General features: G+C 47.4%; 1 protein-coding gene across 3 annotated transcripts in view; it reads right to left on the bottom strand.

Annotated features, from left to right (window-relative positions):
• Nucleotides 1-27,049, bottom strand: part of SPTBN1 (spectrin beta, non-erythrocytic 1) — a 197,039-nt gene that overhangs the window by 35,748 nt on the left and 134,242 nt on the right. For all 3 annotated transcript variants that reach the window (XM_036263024.1, XM_036263025.1, XM_036263026.1), the window contains 14 exons: nucleotides 21,756-21,929; nucleotides 16,973-17,064; nucleotides 16,109-16,189; nucleotides 15,621-15,736; nucleotides 13,016-13,128; nucleotides 12,041-12,228; nucleotides 10,915-11,032; nucleotides 9,118-9,276; nucleotides 8,174-8,476; nucleotides 6,074-6,227; nucleotides 4,297-5,167; nucleotides 4,062-4,199; nucleotides 2,298-3,054; nucleotides 1,336-1,538 (listed from right to left, as the gene is read on the bottom strand). In XM_036263024.1, the coding sequence (XP_036118917.1) occupies nucleotides 1,336-1,538; nucleotides 2,298-3,054; nucleotides 4,062-4,199; nucleotides 4,297-5,167; nucleotides 6,074-6,227; nucleotides 8,174-8,476; nucleotides 9,118-9,276; nucleotides 10,915-11,032; nucleotides 12,041-12,228; nucleotides 13,016-13,128; nucleotides 15,621-15,736; nucleotides 16,109-16,189; nucleotides 16,973-17,064; nucleotides 21,756-21,929 (3,467 nt within the window). The remainder of the gene's footprint in view (nucleotides 1-1,335; nucleotides 1,539-2,297; nucleotides 3,055-4,061; nucleotides 4,200-4,296; nucleotides 5,168-6,073; nucleotides 6,228-8,173; nucleotides 8,477-9,117; nucleotides 9,277-10,914; nucleotides 11,033-12,040; nucleotides 12,229-13,015; nucleotides 13,129-15,620; nucleotides 15,737-16,108; nucleotides 16,190-16,972; nucleotides 17,065-21,755; nucleotides 21,930-27,049) is intronic.

The following is a 27,049-nucleotide window of genomic DNA, read 5'->3' as shown; positions in this document are numbered from 1 at the left end:
CACCCTTAGAACAAACATATGATTTAGGCTCTGAAACAGTGTGAAAGAGACTGGAAGAAGTTTTATGGGGAAAGAGTAATTCTCCTTTCTAATCCAAGTCATAAAGAGTTACTCTGGCCCAGGCTCCCAGGGTCTCGCGAGACCCTCTCGGGTAGGTGAGCAAGGAAACCTGCTCAGCAAATTCTTCCTGTTCACTGCACTTGGAGGCCAGACGAGGAAGAAGCCTTGAGGAAGAGCTTGTTTGTTTATGACATCAGTCTCACAATAAACCCTCAAATCCAGCCCAATCTGGGACCAGAGATCACTAGACAGCGGCTAACGACCGGGGCCACACCAGGAGAAAAATGGTCGGCCCAGAAACGGCCCATGCTGGTGCCTACAAACCCTGCTCTGCCCTGACCTCCCACCCTGAGACTGTAACAGGCAGGCGAGAACCAGGGGTGAAGGTCACACGGTCCTTCAGTCAGGGAGGAAAAATCTTTTAGAACTGCAAAGAAATAAAGTAAAAATAAGTAAATAAAACCAAGGGCATCCAATCCTAGAGATGCCTTGGCAAAAGAGGAAAAGGGCCTTTTCTCTCAACCTGAAAAAGATCCTAGTACAGCACCACGAAGCCAATTTTCTAAGAAGGCCTGATAAGGTTCCTTTGTGGCTCTGCCAGGTATTCAGGACGAACCACCTCTCCCACCCTCCCCACTCACTCCTGACAGGCTTCAGAGTCTGTGTGGGCCCAGGCGAACGCGGGCTGGGCTGGGGGAACGTCCGGCTCTCAGGGTTCCAGTGGGCGAACGCCTGTGTCGGCTCTGCAAGGACAGGGCTTGTACTGATCGCTCCTCAGCCCACTGCTCTCCTGAGCCTTTGGGTGAGGGTTAGTTTGCTGTCTCGGACTTTCTTTGTTCTTTTCTTTTCTTTTCTAGTTTGTTTTTTATTGGTGTTTTAGAGAGAGAGGAAGGGGGAGAGAGAGAGAGAGAGAGAAACATCTATGTGAGAGAGAAACATCGATGGCCTGCCTCCTACATGCCCCCTATTGGGGATCAAGCCCGCAACCTGGGCATGTGCCCTGACCAGGGACCTCTCAGTCCACGGGGAGATGCTCAATCCACCAGGCAGGCTTTCTTTGCTTTTGTAAACACTTGTGCATGTCTTACAATGAGAACCACACTTTCAGGCAGCCATTTGCTGCTCACTGACTTTCTGTGACAGGCAGATTAAATTCTGCTGGGTGCCCATATCCCATCCACAGGGACCTCCAGTCCCAAGGACTTTCAGCCAGTGGCTGAACTGCCTAAGAGTCCCAGGGTGCAGGACGCTCTGAAGAGTCTCGGAACACTGTACCTGTCATCGATCGAGTCCACCTTCTCCTGGATGCGATCCGAGTTGATGTTCCCATCGCTCACCAGCCTCCGGCCGGTCTCCACAACAGCGTTGATCTTCTCCTCATTGGCATCCATGGTGGTCATGAAGTCCTCTTGTTTTTTAATAGCTGCTTCAGCTCCTTCCAAAGTGGTGGGCATTTCAGTGTGGGCCAAAACATATTCCTTATTTAAAAAGAGGAAAAAAGATAGTTACAGAAGAATGAGACGTCATGAAATCAACGTGACTCACTTCCAGCATAACGAAGACTCTCTCCTGTGTCGTCCTCCGTTTCCGTGCAACACACTTCCTATTCGCTTCACTACTCATTACGCTAGGAAACAACCCATTGAAGCTGAGAAAATAAAAAGTTGGAAGGAGGGGGGGACGCAGTGGGACACCACAGTGACTAAATTTCCCTAAGTGATTACATGCTGTAAATTTTTTCCCAGAGTGAGGAAAGCAAGCAAGGGTGCTCGCATGTGGCCACGATGGCAGCAGCAATACAGACCGTCTTCTGTAACAGAGTAACAACCCTGACGCTGCTGACCATCCTCGGCTGTTTTCTTTCTTTAACCTCTGTGTTATGTCATCGGGTGAAGTCCCCAACTCTTCTAAAACAAGGAAGACCAGCCATTTATTCCAAAAACTAAAAGAAGCCAATGTGATGAGATACTACGAGGACACACTATGAACTAAGGGTCCTCAGTAGTAGCTGAAACAGCGCCAGACTTCGCAAGGCTGGACAGCTCCCACGGGAATCTTCAACTCCTGTCCTCTACATTGTGATGAGTTTCAACGCCTTAGGAGTCAGGGAAAAAGTCTCGAACTCATCCTCCTAATTTCATACAGGTGTGTTTAAACCAGCAGCTCTGGCCAAAATGTCTCTAGAGGCAACCAGGCCTGCTCCAGGAGGAGGGAAGCAAAGGGAACAGGAATGGTACCTGGTTGTTCAGAAAGGCTTCGGCTTGTTTGGTGTCCCTGAGGAACTGCTGGTGGGCGTGGGACTGGGAGAGGAGGCTCTGCCTGTTCTCCCACATTTTGTGGAGCTCGTTCCAGCCCGTGTCCAAGGCCTGCAGCCGCTGCCGCAGGAACATGTACTGGGCGTCGGTCTGCCCCTGGGTGACCATCTCGCCCATGTCCCTCATCTTCTGGTAGTCCTCTTCGTAGTTGTCTATCTCGTTTTTGATGTTCTCGTGCTGTGTGAGAAGCTTCTCCGCCTCAGTCAGGGTGTTGGGCATGTCTTCCGACGCGATGGCTGTCTGGGTCCTGGAGAGCCAGGACTGGAAGTCATCCAGGTCCCGCAGGAACTGCTGCAGCTTGCTGGCCTCGCCCAGGGAGGCCTCGCGGTTCTTCAGGGTGGTCTTCATCTCCTCCCACACGTCGCTGATCTCAGCCAGCCGAGACAGGATGGCCTGAGCCTGGTCGGGGTGCTCGGACTCGAGCTTCTCTGCCTCCTTCTGCAGGTCGCTCAGCTTGGCCTCGATGGCCACCAAGTCCCGCTCCATGCCGGTCAGCTTGCGCTGCAGGGCCATGACGCCAGCCAGGTCGTTGCCCAGATCCTGGGTGGATTCAATAACCTTGGTCTTTTCCCGAATCCAGGACTTGGTTTCATTGCACTCAAGGTGGTAGTTCTGTATGCTCAGGGCAGAAAGAAGGGCGTCCTTCTTCCTGTCGACCAGTTCTCTGAACTGACTCCACCTGTGGGTGAAGAGGGGGCAGAGCGCAGTGTGAGAGAGGCTGGCAGCTCACGGCCGAATAGTGACATTAACAGTGATGGTCAAAGCTGCACTCCCCCCTCCATCTTTACTCTGACTACATGCTTTTGGGAAAATCATCTCACTTAGTACATGGACATCAAACGTCACTGAAGCAGCACAGGGATGCAACATAACCTGGAAAAAGTCTGACAGGGAGAGAGACTTGTTAAAGAGCTCCAACAGGAGCCATGACAACATATCTGTCCCCTAGAGTCGGTTAATTCATGTCTGCCACACACACCTGATTCGTCTCTGACCTGCACCTAATGAACACTTTCCAAACCCAAATCTAACAGTAACCTTCAGAACTGAGACCATCTTGCCACCACGACCTATTCAGGTATGTTTGCTCAGCAGAAAAGGTTAAACCAAGACAAAGGTCAGAACTTTCAATGGCCAATTATGTTTCAAACATGCCTAAGTCCTGTTACAGAAATTGTCTTATTAAAGGGACAGCACAGGACACCCAGCCGGTGTGGCTCAGTGGTTGAGCATCAACCCATGCACCAAGAGGTCATGGTTCGATTCCCGGTCAGGGCACATGCCCAGGTTGTGGGCCAAAACCCCAGTGGGGGGCGTGCAAGAGGCAGCCAATCGATGTTCTCTCTCATTGATGTTTCTATCTCTCCCTCCCTCTCCTTTTCTCTCAATAATCAATAAAGAAAAAAAAAAAAAACTTTTTTAAAAAAAGGACAGCACAGGAGCCACCTTGATATCTCACCAAGGCCCTAACTTCAGATGTGGAGAGGGGCAGGTGCCAGGCTGCTCTGAATGACGTCACCTAAACACACTTCTTGCAAAATGAGGGTATGTCGAAAGGCAGAGGCCAGTGCCGTGGCTTCAGTGCCACAATGCCAGTGACCCCCATCCGGGGAATTCCTGACAGGCTCAGCAAGCGACCACCCCTGCTGCCCCAAACACGGGAGCCGCCCCCGGCCTCACGCGCACCTGGTGTTCAGCCTGTCCTGCTGGGCTCTGATGGCCTTCTCACTTGGGTGGCCGCTGTGCATCAGCTGCCGCGCGATCTGGTTCACCACTGCAACCCGGGAGGCCTGGTTGTTCATTTCTGGCTCCAGGCTCTCAAACCTGAAAGGCAATTCAACAGGATAGTCACCTCCTTCGTCACGACTGGTAGCGAGAGGCAGGCTGGTGACCCGCCGCCCTGGCACCCCGCGCTCCTCACCTGTGCTGGATGACCTCCAGGTCCTCCAGCTTCTCTGGGATCTGCATGTTGTTGAGCCACTGCTCCTTCTCATCGATCCAGAGCTCACAGGCGTCGGCCTCACTGAACATCTTGTACAGGGCCAGGGTGTCCTGCAGAGCCTGCTTCCTCAGCCGCGTCAGCTCAGCCACCTCCTTGTAGCGCTCCTCGATGCCCGAAAGCCGGCCCCTGACCTCTGGGGACTCGGCGTGCTCCCGCGGGAGGGCACCAGCCTGCTCGTGCAGCGTGTCGATGGTGGGCCGGTAGTTGGCGATCTCCTCGGCCACGTCCTTGTGCTTCTTGACCAGAGACTGGGTGGAGTACTCGTCGTGGCCCACGTCGTTGCTGGAGACGATCTTGAGGACGTCCAGCATCCAGGCGTCGATGTCGTCGGCGTCCGCCTGGAACTGGTGCAGCAGCAGGGCTTCCTCCAGGCGCTTCTTCCGGATGGCCGAGAGCTGCGCCAGGCTGGCCCACTGCTCCCGGATGTAGGCGATCCTCTCCCGGATCTTCTCTGACCCAAAGTGCTCCTCCGCAATCATGTCTTCACCTTCTTTGATGGCCTGCTCAAAGTGGCCACTGCGGCCGCTCATCTCGTCCTCGAAGGCCCGATGCTTGCTGAGTAGGCGCATGACGCTGGTCAGGTCTTTGCCGTAATCATCGGAGGACAAGATCTTCTCCTTCTCCCGTATCCAGCCCTCCTCTTCTGCCATCTCCCAGAAGAACTTCCAGAGGCGGCGGGACTCTTCCAGGCGGGCCCGGCGCTCAGCCGCCAGCTGGCAAAGCTCCTGGTAACAGAACTCCATGTGGGCCACGCGGTCTCGGATCACCTGGGGGTCGCAGGGCTTGTAACCTGTTGGATGCCAAGGAAGGAATGGTTGTGGGACAGTTTAGCAGAGGTTCCTGCTAGTTGCAGTCGGTAAGCTACACTCCATGTTCTTATTACTAGATCAGCAGTTTGATTCTAAGTGCAGGACCTTTTAGGATCTTGACTGAAAGAGGAGAGAGGAGCAATGATGAGTATTATTTTTTGCCCCAAGTGTTATTTTTTGGGGATCACTTACAAACAAAAAAGCACATCAATCATAAAAAAGAAGTCAGCTGGATTTAACTGTTTTTAAAATATAAGAAACATGCCCGGGCTGGTTTGACCCAGAGGTTGGAGCGTGGGCCTACGGACCAATGAGTCGCGGGTTTGATTCCAGTCAAGGGCACGTACCTCAGGTGCGATTCGTCCCGGGCCCTGGTTGGGGTCGTGTGGAAGGCAGCCACTCAATGTGTCCCTTTCACGTCGATGTTTTTTTTCTCTCTCTCTCCCTCTCCCCTCCCACTCTATTCTGAACAAAAACGGAAAAAAGTCCTTGGGTGGGGATAAAATTAAATAAACAAAATAATAATAAAATATAAGAAACAAAACCCACTCCTTCCAAATATCCTTTAAAGAAAGATACAACCAGGTGTGACAGCCATGAGCTGCCTGAGCCCACACCAGGTTGTAGGCACACAGCCGAACATCAATCTATTCAACACCAAGCAGCACTTTGAGTATTTAAGGAAAAGACACGTCCATTTGAGAAAGGCAAGACAGAGTTCCAGTGCTCAGAAGGCCGCCCACTGACTCTCATGGACCCACACCACAGAGGCAGACAAACCCACTGGGATCTTCAATGGCACAGTAACTTCAAAAGCCCACTGCCATACACAACAAAGTTGGGTCTCTGGTGACTAGAAGGTAATGTCTTGGATGGTCCATCCTCACCTTCCCCATCCGCTGCGAACTTCTGGGCAGAGGCATTGACACCCCTCACCCGCTCTGCCTGGATGCCAATGTCGGCTTCCACCAGGGCATGCTTCTGTAACAGGTCTTCCACGCCCAGCAAGTGTTTACCATAGTCTTGAGACAACAACAGCACCTGTGCACAAGAGGTAACAGAAAGGACATCTGTGAATACAGCCTCGAGTTCAGTATCTTACAATCTTAAAACAAGCTGAGAGCCAACAAGCAAGCTGCACCCTCCCCGGAGCCAGCCATCCCTCCCGTAGGGGAAGATGACGAGCAAACCAGAACAAAGCAAACCAACCTGAAAGCCTGCATCAGGAGAGACACAATTAATTAAGGATCGTCTACCTTGAAATAAGCAAGTCAATTTTACACTAAAAAGTACAGCATAAGAAAAAAGGGGGGAGGGGGAGAAAAGTATGAAATGTAAACTGGGAAAAAGGTAACAGCTGTTTCACGTCAAAGTTTAAAGAAATCTCTTACAAACTGATGACCCCTTAGAGCATTGGTTCTCAACCTACGGGTCGCAACCCCTTTGGGGCTCGAACGACCCTTTCACAGGGGTCACCTAAGACCACTGGAAAGCACGTATTTCCAGTGGTCTTAGGAACCGAGACACCGCTCCTCTATCCGTCTCCAGGCGGGTCCGCCCACATGCAGATACGCCCACATACAACATGAGGGACTGTGTTTAAGGGTCACAGCATGAGGAAGGCTGAGAACCACTGCCTTAAAGAGATGCTTTCCTCAGTTGAGAGCTTATTGGTGGCCCTGTGATGCATATACAATCAATGGGAGGAGAATCTAACTGAAAAGCTTGCCAGCCATATCTTGAACCAAATTAAGAATAGGGCCGAGTGGCTGTGTAGGCCCCAAACAGCTTCTCTGGTTTAAGTCTGAACTCATTAACTTTTCCTCTTGCTTCTTCCATCAGCCCCATTTGGGGGCCTCATCCCACATCCTCTCCAGATAGAATTTCTACTCCACGCTTACTTCTGAGAAATCTGGCCCAATCTGAATTAAAATGTGCACCATGATTCATATAATGAAAAGCACCTCTCTGCTAGATTTTATGAACATTTCCATTTTAAGAGGTCAAGACAGACCACACAGGAGAACATCATAAATCTGGGACAGTAAGAGGGAGACTGATGGTATCAGTGACCTTGCCCCACTGCCAGGAACAGTTCAAGAGGTAAGCAAAAGGTGAGGGCTCACATCCTGGGAAGGAACGCCCTTGCAGGAGGTCAAGCTTGTGAATGGAACACAATGTACTGAGAAAACGAACCCAAAACTGCCCTGTTCTCTCCCCATGACAAGGCTAAACACCTTTCAGCTGGGGAGCTATGACACGGACGAGCTCTCCATGGCCTGCATCAGAGGACACGAACGGGCACAAGGCTTTGGCAGAGTGGCATGTTTCTCCCAGGGTGGGGGAGGCGTGAACTCGATGCTCAGAGCTGTCAAAAGTGGAGGGGAAGCACCAAGCAGCACTGGCAGCTGTTTCCAACCAGCCCGCCCTGTGATCCGGGTGTGCACCGTGCACCAGCCCTCGCTGTAACCGGGCAGGGTAGCTCGTCAGGACCATCTCCACTTACAGATGGAGAAAGGCGGCTCGGGAGAGCAGGCAGCTCCGGCACTCCCCGTCTGAACTCTGGCTGCCTGGTTCCAACCACGCTCCGTCCACATGGCCTACCACCCCCTCTGCCCAGACCCCCTGCCTGGGCCCCACACTCTCACCAGAGCCACTCACAAACATCAACGAGGTAGAAAGTTAGTTCACCTCGAAAGAATTAAAACACAGAACAATCTCATCGATGCCCTACTGTGGAGCACATACAAACTAGACCTAAGACACAGCAGACCTTCAGCTACAAAACAGCTCTTCCTCACAGCTTTCGCACACGTCCCATCACCAACTCTGCTCTGGCAGCCTCCCTGTGGGTCATGTGGCCTTTTCCAGCTCTGCAGAGTGGGTGGTTAGACGAGGGGCTCAAGGTATGCTGGGAGTTCGTGAGTGAGTCCCAGAAAAGAGAGGCCTCATTGGATCAGCTCTGGTCCCCTCCAGTCAAGTCTTACCTTCATTTCGTCCATCCAGTCCATAATGTAGAGCATTTCCTGAAATATCTTCTGCAGCCCTAGGTTCATCTCGAGACGCTGCCTCCGGGCCCGGAGAAGTTCCAGCAGGTATTCCCAGAGCCGGATGACGTTGTCCTTCCTCGCAGTGATGCGCTTGATGTCATGGTAGTTCTCCGCCTCGAGCTCCCTGGCCACGGCGACCACAGCCTGCACACGCTCCTCGTATGCGGCAATGTCTGTCTCAATGGCCTCATGCTTTTTGGTGGCAGCCTCAACCGCAGGAAGGTCGAACCCGAAGTTGTCCTACAGAGAAACAGAATGAAAAAAGCCATCCGATTGGAACAAAGAAACAGAACAGAGGTGGAACGCTGAGCACACCTTAGTCTTTGGTGGTCTTAAAGCCAAACAGTCCCCTGATGCTCCCCCCACCCCCAGGGCTGGTCTCTGCCTTCCCTAGGACTCTTAAAACTCTGAACTTGAGCTCACATGCCCCCGACCCAAAGCAAATCAGCAAGTTCTCACTTTATAAAGGGGTCCAACTCGTGTCTAGCACCTGACTTAATAAGCCTGGAGCAGAGGATAGCTTACGAGAAGCCAAGCAGAAAAGAAAACCGTTTTTATTTATTTCATGACCAGTCTAACTGTCCTGAAGGATTGGTTGGTCAGAGATTGAGGAAAAGAGGGAATTTTTTTAAAATTACATAAATGTGGACAGTTCACACACACTCACTGGCTCTAAACAAACTCTGCTTGAGCTGCTTCCAGATCTATAAAAAGTTAGATAAACAGTATGTTAGAAATTATAAACATCCCTTTCCTGGGAAGTGGGCAGCTGACTTGACAGTTACTGCGATGCAGGCCTGCTGACAAGCCGCCATCCTCCTGGCATGGCCTACATTTCTAGATTACCCGGGGCAGTTCCTCAGACAAGCTCCGAGGCAGACCTGAGACACCAGGCGCTGGTTCTCGCTCAGCCAGGTCTCCCTCATGGCTGCCTTGCGGTCGAATCTGCGGGCGAGCTGCTCCAGTTTCTCCTGTCTTATGAGCTCGTTCCGCAGGGCCAGTTCTCTCTCGTGCTCCGCTTTTTCCAGTCTTTCCCAGGCCTAGGGAAGTGAGAAAGAACAGTTTCCTGCGACGTTCTAGAGCTTTCCCCGGCAACAGTCGACAACTAGCATTTCTCAACAAGATCAGGAAATTAGACGGGAAGTCCCGTTCCCATCCTCACTGACTCTTCAGCCTTGGGAAAAAGCAGTTTCTCTCAGCGTAGCCTCGTGGGAGAACTCTCCCTATCTAAGTCCAGAGAGCTCGTGTTGTGCTTGGAAAAGAAAGTGTAGATATGGAGCAAGATAACCAAATAATAAATCTCCTACTTTAACTGAGAGGAAACAACGTAATTATTTTCAACAGCTCTGATCATATAAAAAAAGATAAATGATTTTTCTCAGCAAGAAATCTTTTTTTTTTTATAAATTATATTATTTATTTATTGAATAATTTATGCCACTGTTCCTCGCTCACCCTTGCATTCTGAATGTAATAAATGTTCATTTGAATTAGAAAATCTGTATGGCTATTCAGGGCACAGAAATCTTATTATGACTCTCTCATTCACCCTTCCTGAGCCACTTGTTTTTAGTCCACATATCTGAGTATTTTTTTCCCCAAAATTCTCATTGAATGACCGTACACATTAAGCTCATTTCTATGAAATACACCTTACTTCATGACACTTTAAAAAATTCCACTTAAAAGATTCTAAATGGGCCCTGGCTGGTTTTGCTCAGTGGTTAGAACGTCGTCCTGCAGACTAAAGTGTCGTGGGTTTGGTTCCGGTCAAGGGCATGTACCTCGGTTGTGGTTCGGTTCCCCAGCACTGGTTGGGGGTGTGTGGGAGGCAACCCATTAATGTGTCTCTCTCACATTGATGTGTCTCTTTCTCTCCCTCCCACTCTAGCTAAAGATATATGGAAAAATATCCTATCCCCAGGTAAAAATTGAGAAAAAAAAAGAATCTAAATGGGTACAGCTGACTAAAGTACCAGATTTTTCAAATCTGAACTTGGAAATACTGTCCACTGTGAAATTCTAGCCCTACAGACATAAAAGCGTGATAATAGAAATCATGTGACAGCTTCTCTGACAGAAGGAGCCAGGATCCCAAGCCCAGACCTGTAGAGATCCAGAGACATGATATCAAGTTTTGCTTCTACCTTCTGCAATTTAAAGATGGCCCTGGACAGTTTTGCTCAGTAGTTAGAGCATCGGCCTGCGGTCCAGAGAGACCCAGGTTCGGTTCCCGCTAAGGGCATGTACCTCAGTTGTGGTTTGTCCCCAGCCCTGGTTGGGTCGTGTGGGAGGCAGCCACTTTACGTGTCCCCTTCACATCGATGTTTCTCTCTCTCTCTCTCCCCTCCTCCCACTCTATCTGAACAAAAAATGAAAAACTGTTCTCAGGTGAGGATATAAAAAAAAATTTTTTTTTAATTAAAGATGTTTGAGTCCATTGCCTCTGACAGGTGAGAGTAATAAGGTAAATAAATAGGCAGAACCCAAGCTGGTTTGATAAAATCCAACGTTCTCCCCAAACCTCCAATAGACCAGCCTAGCACTATTCCCTGACCCTCTGCAATACCCAAGCAACAGCTGCCCTTAATTCAGCAGGCAGGGTGGACCCTTTCAGTCTCCTGCCCGCCTAACAACAGAACCTGGAGCCTACAGGAGGACAGACAGGTCGGCTTTACCTTGTTGATGTCAGAGATAAGCTTCCCCTCCCGGGGCATGTAGACCTTCTGATTGTTGGCCCTCATCTTGCTCTGAATAGTGAAAAGCAGCACTTCCAAGTTCCCCTTCTCAGTAAATCTAAGCACAGAAAAAAGCAACCATAAACGTTATTTATTATATTCGGCTTCTTCAAGGGGAAATACTAATTTGCTTCTGAGCAAAACAATACATTTCACACAGCCATGCAATTTAAAAAGCCATTTATCTCTGCTCTGATTTATGTGAAACGCATGTTAGAGAGACCAGAGTGGGTTAGTTTTTGAGTATTACAGACCTCAAAGTGTGCCCAACTGGAATTTTTTTTGTGGTTGCTTGTTTGTTGTTACTGAGATTTATATTTGGGGGCACACAATAGCACTCTTTTGTTAATCACCTCATTCAAGGTTTAGACCCTAAGCCCTGGCAATGGACTTACTTCATTGAGAGCACAGCTGAATGAATGCATTCAGCAAGAAGTATTTCAAAGGACTACTGAACGCAACTTTCAGTGAGTTCAGAGACCTCAGCAAGGAATTCACAACAGAGCAGGAATTTCAGAAAAAGGAGGAATGATTTTTGACCTATAAGTAAGAGACAAGGTCTACCAACCACAACCTTTATTCCACAATTATAAATTTTTAAAAGATGTAAAAAAGTCAAACTTTTGGGGGCGGCAAAACTATTTATTGTCGTCTCTCTCCAAAACGTGAATAATTACACATTTTGCTATATATATTAGTGGGCCGGATTATGGGTTACTTCCCTGGACCCAAGTGGAGTCATAGCACACAACATACACACAACTGCTACTTCTCTAAAATCCAAAAAAATATGGAATTCTGAAATGCGTCCGGCACAAGAGTTTTGGGTAAGGAATTGGGGGCCTGCACAATCTCTTCAGAGTCTCCTCTACCAGTGGCACCATCCACTGGAAAGGGCTCACAGAGGGCACGGTTTGTAATAAATCTCAGCAACACGGGGTCAGATGAAAAGGAGTAAGGCCACCGGTGAGAGGTATTCACTAAGAGGCAAGATCACGCAAGTCAGAAAGCAGGGGTCTGCATTCCCACGTTATCATAAGGCAACGTATCCCAATTTGCATCATACTTGGGCGGTTTCTCCACTGTGCGGTAAGTGTTGAATGCCTGAAGCTGCTGTTGAACCCCAACCAGTGAATTGGCAAATTTACGATTGTTCAAAATAATGATGGTTTGTTCAATCCACTCCAGAAGGTCGGAGGCAAGTGATTCATACTTTTCAATCATTTTTTCTGTTTCGATAGCATTGTCAAGCACCTGTAAACAGGAGGTAGAAAAATGGAAGAGAGTGTATCGGGGCACAAGGAAACCGTGACTGCAACCCTACAGAAGCACATGCACACTTAACCACGATCTGTGCAACTGTGGCTCGAGCACTTCAAACTCCAGGAACCACTTCTTAATAGGCACTCAGACTGTGGCCATTATGTATGAGCAATGACAGCTTAACTCAACTGGAATTGGTTCTGGAACCTCTCGTCCCCCAGGCAAAGGGTTTAAGAGTCTGAATGACTCTTGTTGCCAAAGCTCCAAAATCCCTAGAGAAACAGAAAAGGGCTCTATTTTGCTTGGTCCTGTCCCATGAATGCCTATGAACTTTCTATTCCTATTACATTGAGAAGAAATTGTCATCTGGTCCAAGGTGTTTTGAAATACATGGCAGGCAAACATCAGGCAAACAAGAAATAAAAAGCATAACACAGAGGCCTTTTCAACGGTGGGAAGTAGGATTTGACACCCATGTCATTAGCCAGCTCAATCGGATTTCCAATACCCAATTTCTGGTAAGGCTAAGGGGAGGCAGTTCTTGGGTCTGAGGTTCCCCCTTCACATCCTTTCCTAAATATTTCAGCCACTGCTCCTACCTCCATTACCCTTTGGGATGAAGAGGCTTCTGCCTACCTCTCTGCAATCTGGAGAGTCCACCCCGAAACGCTACTGGCTACATTTACAAATTCATGGGAGGGCAAGGAGCTCAGTGGCAGTCCTTTAGGATGTGAGCCTTAACGATGTCTCACAACTTATGAAATTGGTGCGCGCTCACCTTTCCAATTCGTTTTCCTTCCACAGCCAAGGCCTTCATCTTAGAGAAGTAGTGGTAATAAGTCACCACATAAGTGATAATGGACTTCTCGTCAGGGTGGTCCACACTGATATCTGTAACGCAGAGAAGACCGCCTCTTCAGTACTGTGCTCATGGGGCTGCCACCAGGCAGCAGAATATCCTGGAACAACTGGTCAACACTGAATAGGTCAGTGTCTTCATTTTCTGTACTTGAGATTATGCCTTCCTTCCATCCACTGAATATTTATAAGGCTTCCACTAATTGCCAAGCAATATTCTAGATACGTTTAATTCTATACACAACTAATTCTTCTCAGGTACTTTATATCTACATCAAAATGGATTCTTCACCACTCCCTACACACACTCCAGAATTCCCCACAGTCCTTCTATTTACTCTCCACTTTCCTTTGCCTGAAAGGGCCTTCCACACACCATCACCTTCTTCCTATCCTTCAAGATCCAACTGAAAAGTTTCCATTCCAACAGAGCCATTTCTGATCCCCACAGCTGGAATTACTATCTCTCTTTTCCCCTAAGGACTTCATTTATATGAACACACAGTCTACTTTCTGCCAGGTACTGTAATCATTTATGCATATTTTATTTGTCTTGCAAGACTAAGTCCCCAGGATAGAAACTCCATCTTGGTAAGCCCTGTGCTAGTCACTCCACCTCCCAAATATTTAGTGTGTTGTTTTGCTCTAGAAGTGGGTGGTCAATAAATATTGAGAGAGGGAGCAAAATGAGTGAAGATGGCGAGGAGTGAATAAGTCTTCACAGCCTGGCATTATTGAGTGAAGCACTCAACTCAGGATAGATCAAGAGAACACACAGGATGACGCATAACTGATCAGGTTCATTTCCGTGTACATTCACACAGGCACCCTCGATTCTGTCTTCCTGGCAGCCCTGGGTGAGACAGGATGAGAACACTGGGACACAGGGCTCCAAGTGTCACTGAGGCAGCCAGTGACAGTGGGGGCCAGAAACACTACTGTTTCCCCCCCCAGGACCCCCTGTGACCAACTCCTGCGTCTGCTCAGCCCCACCAAAGTGTGCTCCAAGGAGAGCAAATTGGAGGAGAACGAGAAAAATGTTGGTCTTGTATGCAATTTAATAAACACAAAATGTTGACATAATCAAGAAGGATTGAGCAGACAAAAATCTTTCTTTAAACGTGTCTAAAATCGTGTTTTAACTAATGGCTCCCACAGGGTAAGTGACATCACATCAAGGGCCTTTTTTAGTTCCTTGTCTTATGGTCTGGGGAACATACTCCCTTTTCATCCTGGGTACTGACTGGAAAGAAGAACTAATGGGCAAGTTACTACAAAGACTTTGTCATAGTGACAGCAACAATAAAGGTTCTTTATCAAAGAGCTAGGGCAAGGAAGCATGCCTTCCCATAGTAAGGTAGAGGTTAAGTACAAAAACTTATCAAAGCCCAAGAAATTTTTGTTTTGTTTATATTGAGAAATCATTTAATGGGTTAGCACGAAGATAATTTTATCTCAGCTTCCTGTAGTGAACATATCAGTGAATCAGATGCAATGGAAAAAAGCAAGAAGCCAGCTTGGCAGCCTCGTGACCTTAATCTGCCCTTGGGGAGTTAAACTTCCTGTTCTATATTTATAAGAACTTTAAACTTTCACTCACAGTTTCCTCTCTACTACTTGCTCAGAGTGAGGAGAATCTAATAAGCTTCAGCACTACAAAAAGAAAATCCTCTTACGCTTCTCAAAATCGAACCAAGTGCCTATGATAACTCATGCTACAAAGAAGCCTAGGATTAGAATTTTGTTAAGCAAGGGAGCTACAAGCTGGGGAACTGCCCCCACAAAGGTAAACTCCATGTTACCTGCAGTCAGTCTTTGGGGCCCTGCTGCAGGGACTCAGAGCAGAAAGATCAAGTCCATGCAGAGAATGTGATTCTGTGCCTCCCGGCAGACAGCCATTTGAAGGGACTGAATGTTACACCTCCTTCCACCAACATGCTCCCCTTTCCTGATGCACCTCCGTCATTTACACTCTTGCTCGTAAGCAAACACTGCACAGCCTCCTAACAAGGGCCCTGCCCTCCTCTCCACCCACTCCACCCAGTGCTGCTTGCTGCTTTGGGGTGAAAGCCAGTCGACAACCATTCACTAAGAGCCTATGGCAGGTGCTCTTCCTTGAGCACAGCTGCTAACCACTGTCTACTGAATAACCTCTAAAACTGTTAACCTGTTGGGCCCCACCCCCCTTCTACTGGAACTGCCTATTATCACTCTAAACACCATTCCTAATAAACGCCTTCCTCATCCTTGCTCCCCATACATGCCTTCTTCGCCCTTGCTCATACAGTCTCCCTGCCTAGCATGCTCTCTCCTTCAGAACCTGTTTACATCATATTCATTTCTTGAAGCCTTTTCAAATGTAATCCTTTGCACAAATCATCAAGTAACTCTCACCAAAATTAAGCTCCTCTTCCTTGGATAACTCCCAAAGCACACTGCACAATAAACCAGACACAAAGCAGATCTTACATTAACCCCTCAGTGCTAGAGACATTAAAGATCCACCTGTTGTCCCAAGTTCTCACCTTCGGGGTCCAAGAGCTTAGTGAGGCCAAGGTGCTGCTCTGCCAGGTTAAAGGCGTTCTGCAGATTGTAGTGTGCATTGGATTTCTTCAGTTTGTCAAAATCAATCAGGTCAGGCCTATGTGGAATGACAATGGTACACAAAAACCACAGCTTCAAAAACACATCCTGGGATCAGCTAAACACAATTATTATCCCCCCGCCCCAAGTGTCCAAGTCACCACTCAGCAGAGTGAAACTCTATGACGTTATTTAATCACCAATGAATGAAACCTGATTTTTTAAACAATACTCCAAAGTTAAGAGAACTGAAGGCAATGAGAGAACCTGTGTATCTGTGTTGAGAGACTTTAGATACTCTCCCGCGTTTCCCTCACATGGAACGCAGGAATGTCCACTGTGCTGCCACACTGACGGCAACGGGTCTGAGGCTCAAAAGCCACCCAGGTCCACTACAGAGGAAAGTGAATCCAGCCCCAGAATGGTTTACCGGTGCTTGTGAATCAGTGCGTTGAAGGCCATGCCGTCCCTCCAGCTGGTGGTGAAATTGTGAATGTTGACGTTGGGGTACCTGGCAAAGGCAAAGCACAAGGGAAAAAACAATAGGATTACAAAATACAGGTTTACTTCCTTAAAAAATGTCCCCTTGTTTAAAACCTACCCCTAATCAATCAACCATTCCACACACATTGATTGATAACTCGGTATCTTTGGTTGATTAAAAGGTCACATCTGACTCAATCCCTTCTATGGTTTCCCCACGTATTGTGGATCATGGTCATTACTGTCACATCTGCCCTCCCAGCAGTCCCGACAGGAACTCTCCAATTAACCTGGCATATAATTGGTTCTCAGCAAGTACCTAGGGGCCCTGGCAATTTCAGTAACAAAAAAGATGCAGCTCTCTAAAAAATATCTTCACTGAAATGTCAATGGAAGGATAAAAGGAAGGAAAACTGAGACAGATAAGAAAGCGTAATAAGAGTATTCTTACGGTTACGGCACAAAGCTTCCTGAAGCAGCCGAAATGAAAAGCAGGAGAAAACCCACCACAGGTGTTTTTTTTAAACATCGTGGATGTGCTTCCTAAACATGATTTCAGGGTTTTAACATTCAAGATATACTGCTTTCTGGAGCTTCCTTAATAAAAAGAGGAAAACTGATGGTGACGATGAGAGGCCCAGAATATAAATCAGAGCTCCTTCTGCCCAGAGAGCTAGCCGAAAGGTCAGCGTATCCACTGCTCGCACGCTAACAGGACGTCTCGATGGAAGCAGTGGAGAGACACTTGTCACCACCCTGGAGTGATGACTGCGGGCCCTGGCGAAGTGGCCGGGCCTCTGTGCTCACTCACCCAGCTGTCTTCATCTGGCACCACAGCAGCAATGCATCCTTGGCTGACTTCTTCTCTTTGTTGTCCTCGGTCTCCACACTGATATCCTGGATCTAAGATTTACAAACAGATATTAGACAGAGAGGTGGTCAGCTGCCTAACTACAGCCACAGAACTGATCTCTATACACATAAACAGTAAACTTCAAATCAAAGCGTAGCCCTACAGACCATCTCCTCTGACTGGTAATGAAAACTGCATTCTGAAGCCAGGGTTCGCCTTAATGGAACACCAGCCAGAACTAGATTTTCCACTTTGCAGAGATAAGATGGAAGTGAAGACAAGTGACCTGCATGACTTCCCAGAACCTGTCAGGGGTCATTTCTACTCTCAGGCCAGCCCATCTTTCCAACTACAAGCAACACACTGATTCATACAGTCCATCTTGACCCTCATCAGACCCCAGAAGACTATTATGTTCAGTTTTTCATAACCAAACATTTTTCACAGCAGGGTGTGTCCTTCATAGATGAGGACAGTGTGTGCACCACTGCCTGACAACTGACCCATCTCAGAGAAAGCATGCAATTAAATGCTGTGCTTCCATGTCTGAACGTCTGTATCCCCTCCAAATTCTTTCTTTATTCCTCATCTGAGGATATTTTTCTATTTATCATCAGATAGCGTGGGAAGGAGGGAGGAGAGAGAGAGAGAGAGACAGAGAGAAACACTGATGTGATAGAGCCACATCAACTTGTTGCCTCCCACGCGACCCGACCAGGGCCGGGAACAAACTGCAACCAAGGTACATGCCCTTGACTGGAATTGAACCCGCAACTCATTGATCCACGGGCCCACACTCTAACCACTGAGCAAAATTGGCCAGGACTCCCCTCCAAATTCTTATGTTGAAATCCTAGCCCTCAAAGATTATGGTATTAGTAGGTGGGGATTTTAGGAGGTGCTTGTCATGAGAGTGGAGCCCTCTTGAATGGGATTAGTGCCTTTTATAAAAAAGGCTCCAGAGATCCTCAGCACCTTCCACCAGGTGAGGACAAGAGGTTTGAGACCATGTTGGCACCCTGATCTCAGACTTACAGCCTCCAGAACTGTGAGAAAGAAATGTCTACTGTTTCTAAGCTCCCCGGTCTGGGTATTCCGTTATAGCAGCCCAATGGTCTAAGACAGTCTGCACTTCTTAGCCACTCACTAGCAGCATATTTTCAACATACCACAGAGCCTGGTCTGTTGGTACCAGTCAGACCGCCTGGGTCTGAACCCAGGCCCCAGCACCTAGTGTGTCCTGAGGCAAGTCCCTCAGCGTCCCACCTGAGCAATGGCAGCTGTAACAGTGGCTGTCACACAGCGCTACTGGGCACTCACACACATCAAGAATGTGATGCCCTGTGCTCATGGCAAGGAGCCCATCAATGCTCACTGTCTGAATTAGGGGCTGCCTAGCAATTATGTAATTTTAGACAAATGCTCTAAATACCCTTTGGTCTTTAGTGTCTTGCCTGTAATAAGAAAACGTGGTTGGGGGTGAATGGTGTTGGCCTAGGAGGCCATTCATCGTCTTTCAGCTCTAACCAATCCAAGGAGGATAAACTATGTACATATAAGATTGAAAGTTAAAAACATTCAACAAGAAAAATACCTAGAAAGTGAAATAATTATACTTCTAAAAAAATTCTCCATTTTTGACTGTGGTAAGTATGTGAAGTCAGAGTGTCTGCGTAAACTCCCAACTCTGCGATTTGGATCCTCAGCTCATGTGCAGAAAGTAGATGTGAAAGAGGAGCACAGTCGAGGGATAAGACATGGCTGCACCCAGAAAGGCAGGTGAAATGTTACACATGAACCTGTCAACTGTCCTATGCTTCCACCTGAAGAAGGGAGTCTGTTCCCAGATGTGTTCATTTAGAAGCACAGTCCATCCCTCTGGAATGAAGACAGCTGCCCGTTTAGACTAGACAAACTCAAAAACATTCATTCCCGTTCCCACATCATCTTGCACTCCCTTTTAAAGGGACAGCAACATAACACCTATGTGCCATCACCAGTACTTCATGGATCCCTGCTAAGTATAGACAGGGCAGGCCACATCCTGGGAACTCTGAGGTAGGAACACACAGACACACACTCACACAAAACACAAGACAAGGCTGTATGTTCAGGATCTGGGGGAAAAGAGAGATCTTTGTAAACACAGAGGAGGCAGAATGTGAACTGGGCCCTGGCTGATGAGGAAGCAATACATACAGGGTGCGGCAAAAGTAGGTGTACAGCCCTGGCCGGTTTGGCTCAGCAATAGAGTGTCGGCCCTTGGACCAAAGAGTCTCGGATTTAATTCTGACCAAGGGCATGCACCTCAGTTGTGGTTTGGTCCCTGGCCCTGGTCAGGGTCATACGAAAGGCAACCAATTGATGTCTCTCTCTCTCTACCACTCTATCTGAAGATAAAAATGGAAAAAGTATCTTCAGGTGAGGATTAAAAAAAATTAAAGTAGATATACAGTTATTCGCATGGAAAATACTACAGTAATTAATAAATACAAGAATAAACTGTTTCAAGTGCTCACACCCTGTCTTAGTGGGATGGGTGATGTCTGAATGAAGCTAGGTCATGGAAGACACCAACAATGCAGGCCACGCAGTGACACCAGCAGCCTGCATTTCCTGCCTCAAAGGAAAGAGAAAGTACCAGTCAACATCTACAAGTTCAAGTCCAGAAAAAGACAGGCTGTCAGGGAGCTAATTAGTCAATGACTCAACCCAATTCATGCTGAGAATCCTGGAAAGGGCTGCATTTGCCAGCTCACTAGCACGGGTGCTGACCTGACGTGGAGGGCCACCGTCAGGATGCCCTTCCATGCTGACTACTACAGGCCAAAGGCAACAGAAATGGAAGTTTTTTACTCTGCAAAACTGAGGTAAGGCCCAAGGACCATCTTGCTAATGTCACCTCTGTTGGCCTAAACCAAGAACAATAGTTAGTGAATTTAATGACATTCACTCCATTTTTAAATCATCCAGAAACTAAATGACAGAAACCTACATAAGAGTTTTCTGTTTAAAAATGAAGTAATTTTGATAGTAATTAACTCCACTAATGATATCATCTTCAAAAGAGGTTCCACCTCCTTAGATCTACTTGATTAGACTCCCCAGGGCTGGGACAGGGGATCAGAATTAGTAAAAAGCTTTCCTACGGAGTCAGGTGATCAGCAGGCTGGGGAACCACCTATGCAGAAAGCTTCTTTGTATAGCTCAGCCCCCACCACCCTCCCACATACACACCCAGAACACTGTTAGCTCGAGCCCAATCCCAGGGGCCATGAGAAAGAAAAGGACTGGTTACAGGGTGATCTCACAGTTTTAATAAGAATACAAAGACAGCTATAATTTGATTTCTGTTTTTGCCTTTTATGGTGAGATTTTCATTTACCCAGAAAAATCAATCAGACTTTATCAAAGGGGCGGGACAGGAAGGAAAGGCACAGAGAACACGCCAAGGTGGAGACAGGCCTGTTAGGACATTTGTTTGCAGAGTAACCTGACGCTATGGTAAGAAGTGTTTCCTGCATTTCAATGTTTAACTGAAAAGCATTAAGCATGAAGCATTCTCCTAGAGCAGCGGTTCTCAACCTGTGGGATGCGACCCCTTTGGGGGTCAAACGACCCTTTCACAGAGGTCCCCTAAGACATAACAGTAGCAAAATTACAGTTATGAAGTAGCAACAAAAATAATTTTATGGTTGGGGTCCCCACCTGAGGAACTGTATAAAGGGTCGCGGCAGTAGGAAGGCTGAGAACCACTGTCCTAGAGGAAGAACCAGTCATCAGGCTGGAGGTGCTTCCCAGTCCTGAGGCATCGAAGCCTAGGCTGGGGTTCTACCTGAATGGCCCCGTGACCCTGGGCAAGGCTCCTCCCCTTCCTCGACAGTGAAGAAAATGGACAGGATGACCTTGAGAGCACCTTCTGGCTCAGAGTACTTCTATACTTACAGCCTTCCCTCGACTACAACAAACCCCCATAACATCATTCCAATTCACACAAGCCTAAGGCTCTTTGCACATTCCCCGCGAACTCTGCTTCCTCACATCCAAAGGAGAAGGAAGTGAAATCGGAGCCCACACATGTCATAATCCTAAGAGTGCCTCCTAAAAATTTTCTGTGATACTTGCCACAATCTGGTACGTTCAGACAGCCTAGTGCTAGTAACTGAGCATCAACCACAACTCCTATCTTTGCTCCTGAAAGCCAAGCAGCAGACATGAAATGTTTAGAGTAGGTACCAATGAAGTGGTGGGCTGGGATGCAGCCCAGAACCCCTTATCTGACAGGAGAACCAAGACTTTCAAGGGCCAGCAAAACTGAGGGAGGATGTGGCAGCTGTGCCTCCAGGACAGCTGGATGTGACACACAGCCCCGCACACCTGAATCTTCACTCAAGGATATCTTTCCATTGATTATATAGATAGAGTAGAAGGAAGGGAGGTAGGGAGGGTGAGAGAGAGAGAGAGAGAGACACCTATGAAAGAGAGACACATCGATTAGCTGCCTCCCACAAGACCCTGACCTGGGCCTGGGATTGAACCTGCAACCCAGGTATGGGCCCTTGACCAGGAATTGAACTCAAGATCCTACATTCCATAGGCCAATGCTCTAATAGCTGAGCCAAATTGGCCAGGGCTGAGATGCCATTTCAACCTGGTCTTCTTGGTCTCTCTGCAACAGGGAGCCCAGCTTCACAAGATGCTTGTACCCAAAGAAGTGAAATCCCCTGGCCAAGTCCCTTACTTGGAAGCGCAGAATGATGGTCCAGATGAGGCCGAGTGTAAGCCGGTGGTTCCCATCCACGATGTCATGAGACCCCATGTTCTCAAGATGGACTCTCTGCTCCTTCAGGAACTGCAGGGCCTTATCCACATTCTCCAGGCAGTGGATGCGCATTCGTCCCTTGGTGGGTTTAGGCTGGAAATGGGTGCAGAAGATGGAAACAGATCATCCAACAGGGCAAACACAGGCCCAGAGCTACTGCCCAGAGCTCATGCTGCCCATTCACGCCACACTCTCCTACCCACACGAAAACATTAAGAACCAAGTGTGCTCATTCATTCAGTCCAAGAACAGTATTTATCCAACAGCCTTAGGAAAGTTTACTTAAGGGATGATAATTGATCACTCTTTAGTGGTTTAACCATGGCAGCTACACGATTTACAAATGTGTGTAGAAACTGGAATTTTAGAGAAAAACAGACCCAATTTTCAGACTTTCAGAGCTACAACTGCCATCCATACAGTCTTCTGCAGATGCAAAACACCTCTGAGGGTTTTCTGGCTGCTTTGAACTAAAATCAGGTCTGCCACCTGTTGGTCTGGGTCATTTCCTAAGGGTGGCTCAAAATGAAAAAAGGGACATGCACCAAATCAGGAGAATCAGGTAGTTTTGTGAAGGTGATGGGACTATATTGAGTAAAGAGTGTGACTTACTGAAAAGAAAGGATAAAGGGAAAAAATATGAGTAGACTAATGTGAAAAACCCACCGTCTCTTCCTTCTACCTCGTTATATCAAAATCCGTAAGAGGTTCTTTGAAAAAGACACACACACACACACACACACACACAATGTTCAACGGGTCTCTATCATTGTATTGAGAGCAAGCTCCTGTCTTCCCCCACTGGCTCCACCCACCGCCCCCATCTCCCACCACTCCCCCTCCAGCAGAGGCTGCACCTCCAGCTGATCTCACCCTTTCACAAAGATGCCAACAGGCTGTGCACCCCTCATTCGTCAGGAGAATGAACTGGGCCTGGCTGACTTGGTGGCTGCTGTTCTCCTCCCCAATGCCTCCTGGGCCATCTCACCACACCCCATCCACCTTTCAAGGCTCAATGCAAAGCACACCTTTCCTTCGCGAAGACACTGCCAGCCACTCCAGTTCTCACAGGACCCCCTTTCTCACAACTCTGTACAGTTATGATCTGCCACCGAGTTTAGTAACTAATCATCATGTCTTATATGTTTACTATTGTTTCACATATCGCTATGACTTCTAGCTTCTGGAGAGCAGAAATAATGCTTTATAATTCTGCTATATTCCCATGGCTTCTGGTTTGGTTCAGAGCACAAGGCCCGCAGGCAGTGGACTGAATGCAGACAGATGGGGCACAGTGTGTGTGTTGAGCAGGCGGCAGAGGGAAAGGCAGCCAGGTGTGGGGCAACCTGGCACACCCAGGCAAGGGCAGCAGCCGCTCCCTCCACATGCCCTGCTGTTTCCCACTTCCCCTCCGTGGCTGCGATCCTAGTTATCTGTCAGACGGAAAACATCTGAAGGGAAGAAGTCTTAGGTAAGTAACAATGGCCACTGTAAGTACCTAGTCTTAGATTTTGTCATTTTTTCTTGACACTCTCTTCTACAAAAAACTAGGGAGCAAAGAAGAACATGGTTTTACCCTGAGGAAAGATCACAAATGGCAGATTCTATTTTCAAATAATAGCAATGGAAAAAGAAATGTCTCTAAAAGTGAAGGTTTTCACACTATTATGATAGCTTTCCTCACTGCCCCCCGCCCCACCAAAGGCATTTTCTTCCTGAAACTTCACAGCTAATTTATTTCAGGTATGTAGGAAAGGCTGGGATGTGTTACTTATGTTAGGTCAAGGGATAACATTACATAAAAGAAAAAGGAGGCAGGCTCAACCTCCAATTCTGTGACTGGCTAGAGGCCGACACTGGCACCTTCTCCTTCAAAGGTACATGCAACATCCTCCCTAAGTCGGCCACATCACAGGGACCCCATGCTGCTGCGACTGGCTATGCCAGAGAGCTGAGGACGGTTCACTACACACAAAATGCAGTTCGAATCCCCTGCAAGCACCGGCCATCAGATACACTAAAACAGGAGACAAAGGAAAGAACCGAACTAAAAATGGCAGACGAACCTCTTCCGGTAAATGATCAGACTCCTTCAAATGGTTAACAAACCTCACCAATTTCCAAAAGCCAGAGGAAATGGAAAACTCTCAGGAACCACCCTCCCAACCTGACCTTTCTTGGGCAACTCTTCCAAAATTAAACCAAGACTGGGAGTGGGGTGGAGAGGATGCTCTACTCTTCTGGAGCTGTTGTGTGCTTAAAAAAAATGTCCTACTGCTCCTGGCCTTTACATCTTTTGAAACATCACACATGAGCAAATCAAACATACACAATTATGCTTTTGATGGGCAATTAGGTGGAGAAGATAATGATTCTGATGTTAAAATGTCCACATTCAAGTTACAATTTCCCTACTTTCCAGCAAATTAGTGCCTTACTTCGCAACTGCTTGCCCATAAAATGGGGATAATATCAATAATTATCTCAAAGGGCTGCCATATAAATGAATTAGTAAACTAAGCAGATGGTATTCTCAAACAGTGTCTCCACTAGAAAAGACACCAAGTATTTAACTCCCCAAAATTAATTCTACTTCAAAAGAGGGCCTCTCCCCTCCCCCTATGCTACTTGGGCTTCAATTATAAACAACACATCTCTCTCCGGACAAAGGGAATGCTCAGGACCCAGAGAGAACTCTCCCACGGAGAGCTAGAGAAGTCGACACAGACCAACTGAAAGGCAAATTTAAAATGAGAAGCAAATGTGTCCCCAAAACAGTGATGATACTTACTCTTCTAATTCTAATACCCCAAATTCAATTCTGGACCAGAATGGGGGGGGAAAGAGAGAGAGAGAGAGAGAAATGTGGCCAGTAGCTGTCCTGAGGAAGGGAAAGTGGGGACGAGGAAGAGGAGAGGCTATGAAAATACCTAAACCTTGATACTTGGGGCTTATGTACATAGTAAGAACTCTGTAATTCAAAGCTGAGTAAGAAACAAGTCTGAAAGCATGACTTTTCAGATACTGTAAATATTATTACTGCTGTGTAACTGGTAACTGAAACCAGGCCAACTCTTGTGCAGTGAGAGTAACTAGGTTTCCTTGAGCACCTCACTAGGCCACCTTGGTAAAAGCACTTCCCACACTTCACCTCAATGGAAGCACACTCATCTTCAGTGGCACAGTAACCTCTTAGAAACCAGAAGAATAGCTAAGACATGTGAGGTTAAGTGATGTCCTGGTGGCACAGACGACGGAGTAAAAATCACTAAAACTCGAGTAAACCAACCCCAAGCCTTGTGCTCCATCTGCTTCAGAGGGCTTCTAAACTGTCTAAAGGTACAATATATGAGTAAATTTAGGGAGCAATAATCACAGGAAATTAATTTTAGCAAGTGTTAATGATGTCACTGAGCTACCCAGTGAAACACATTGGTCATATAAGCTGCATAGCCCACAAGATCTAAAAGTTCTTAGCAACTGTGTTAATCTGTTAGGTGGTTTATATCTGTTATCACATTTAATTCTCATAATGACACGCACAGTAATGATTATTATTGTTGTCAGTGTGCAGACGAGAACGCACTGGTTTGGAGAGATGATGTAATCCGCGCAGCCAGTCAGTATGTGGTGGGCCAGGATTCCAAAGCTAGTTCTCTTCATGCCACACCAAGAACCAAGAGTGGTACATGTTTCCACATGAAAGAAGATAGAGACTTGGCTTCCATCTGGCAGATAGTTTAAATCCTTTTTTTAAAGAACTATTTTTATATCACTAAACTTCCATCTTCTCAAAAGGAAGGAGAGATAACAATGGAGAAAACTAAACACAATGGAACTATGGGGAGGGTGCACCTCTTCGTAATAAACTTTCCAAAGCCTTGCCCAAGAGTGGCTAACTCTGCCAAGAAAAGGAGCTTTCCCTGTCTTGCCTCCATTAATTGTCACATTCCTAGTGTGACAAAGGTTCGTTCCCACGGCAACATGTGCATTCCTCTCCTGTGTGTCATTTCTGATAGGGCAGTTTGAAATGTCACTGATGTGGAGACAAAGATCAATACCAATACTCATATGTGACTCAGAAATGGGGGGGATGGGTGCTCTGCAGGCAGGGAGGCAGTTCCTCTGAGGAAATGCCTATTTTTACTGTTTCTCCCTCAAATAATTCTGAAAAATTTCCCACACCATGGCTGGTATTCTTGTGTTTTGAAGGCGTTTTTCCTGTTTCCCCTCCTCAAGGTCTCTTCTGGTCCCAAGTCTTGATCAACCACTGCTCCATCTTAGGCCTTGCTCCAGACCCATCTTCTCTCTGACTCCAAAAAAGGAGTGGGGATTATAGGGCTAAAAAACTACCTCTAGCAACTGACAACATAATTCTAATTGCTTATTAGAGCAGTGAGCCCAAGCCCTGCTCTGAGAAGCGGTGTGGCCTTGGTTAAGTTCATCCAAGTGGACCCAATGCCCTTGGCAAGAAACAAGGGAGCTAGGTGGGAGCTGGGTGGTCCCTTCCTGGTCCATGGCTCTGTCCCAGCTGCCCACCCAGCCTTGAGTTTGGGTCAATTATATCCTGTGGGTGTCAGGATTTGCAGAATTATGATACAGTTACAGAGGCAGAGTTTTTATCAGAACCTAGACATGGAAAGGAGAAAATAAATGTTTCTTGGAGCTGATTTGGCCTCCCTGAACAGGAAGAATTCCTGGCAGGGTGTTTTGGGAGGCCGCCAGGGAACTGTTCGACCCTGGTAACACCCCACTTGGGATTTTCTCCGAGTGTCCAAAGCCACCTTGAAGCCACGAAGCAACAGCTCTCCAAGGGTTGCAGGGTGGACAGAACACCAGCCCTAGGCATTGGGATTGGCCAGCTCTTGTCCTAGATCTGCCACACACCAGTAGAATGGCCCTGCATGCTGCTTACTCTGAGTTACAGTACCTATGCAATGAAGGGATCTACCTTAGTGGCTTTTTAAAGTCTCTTCCAGTTGTAAAATACAACCTATGTGTTGGAGGATGTAAGACTTAACTAGCATGCAAGGGGAATTCTAAAGTACCTGCTGATCTCATTGTTTAGGTAAAGAAGAAATAGAGAAAAGACACTAACCAGTCTCAGTGCACCAGTACGACTAACACTTGCTTATACTTTTTTGTCTTTTAACCACAAACCAATTTTCAGTACACACACCCCTCTACTTAATACAGAGGGTAGGGCGGGAATC

The sequence above is a fragment of the Molossus molossus genome, unplaced genomic scaffold, assembly GCF_014108415.1.
Source record: "Molossus molossus isolate mMolMol1 unplaced genomic scaffold, mMolMol1.p scaffold_m16_p_15, whole genome shotgun sequence".
NCBI classification, from domain to species: Eukaryota; Metazoa; Chordata; class Mammalia; order Chiroptera; family Molossidae; genus Molossus; species Molossus molossus.
The sequence above is the reverse complement of the archived record's forward strand: the minus strand, read 5'-3'. Positions and strand labels throughout refer to the sequence as shown.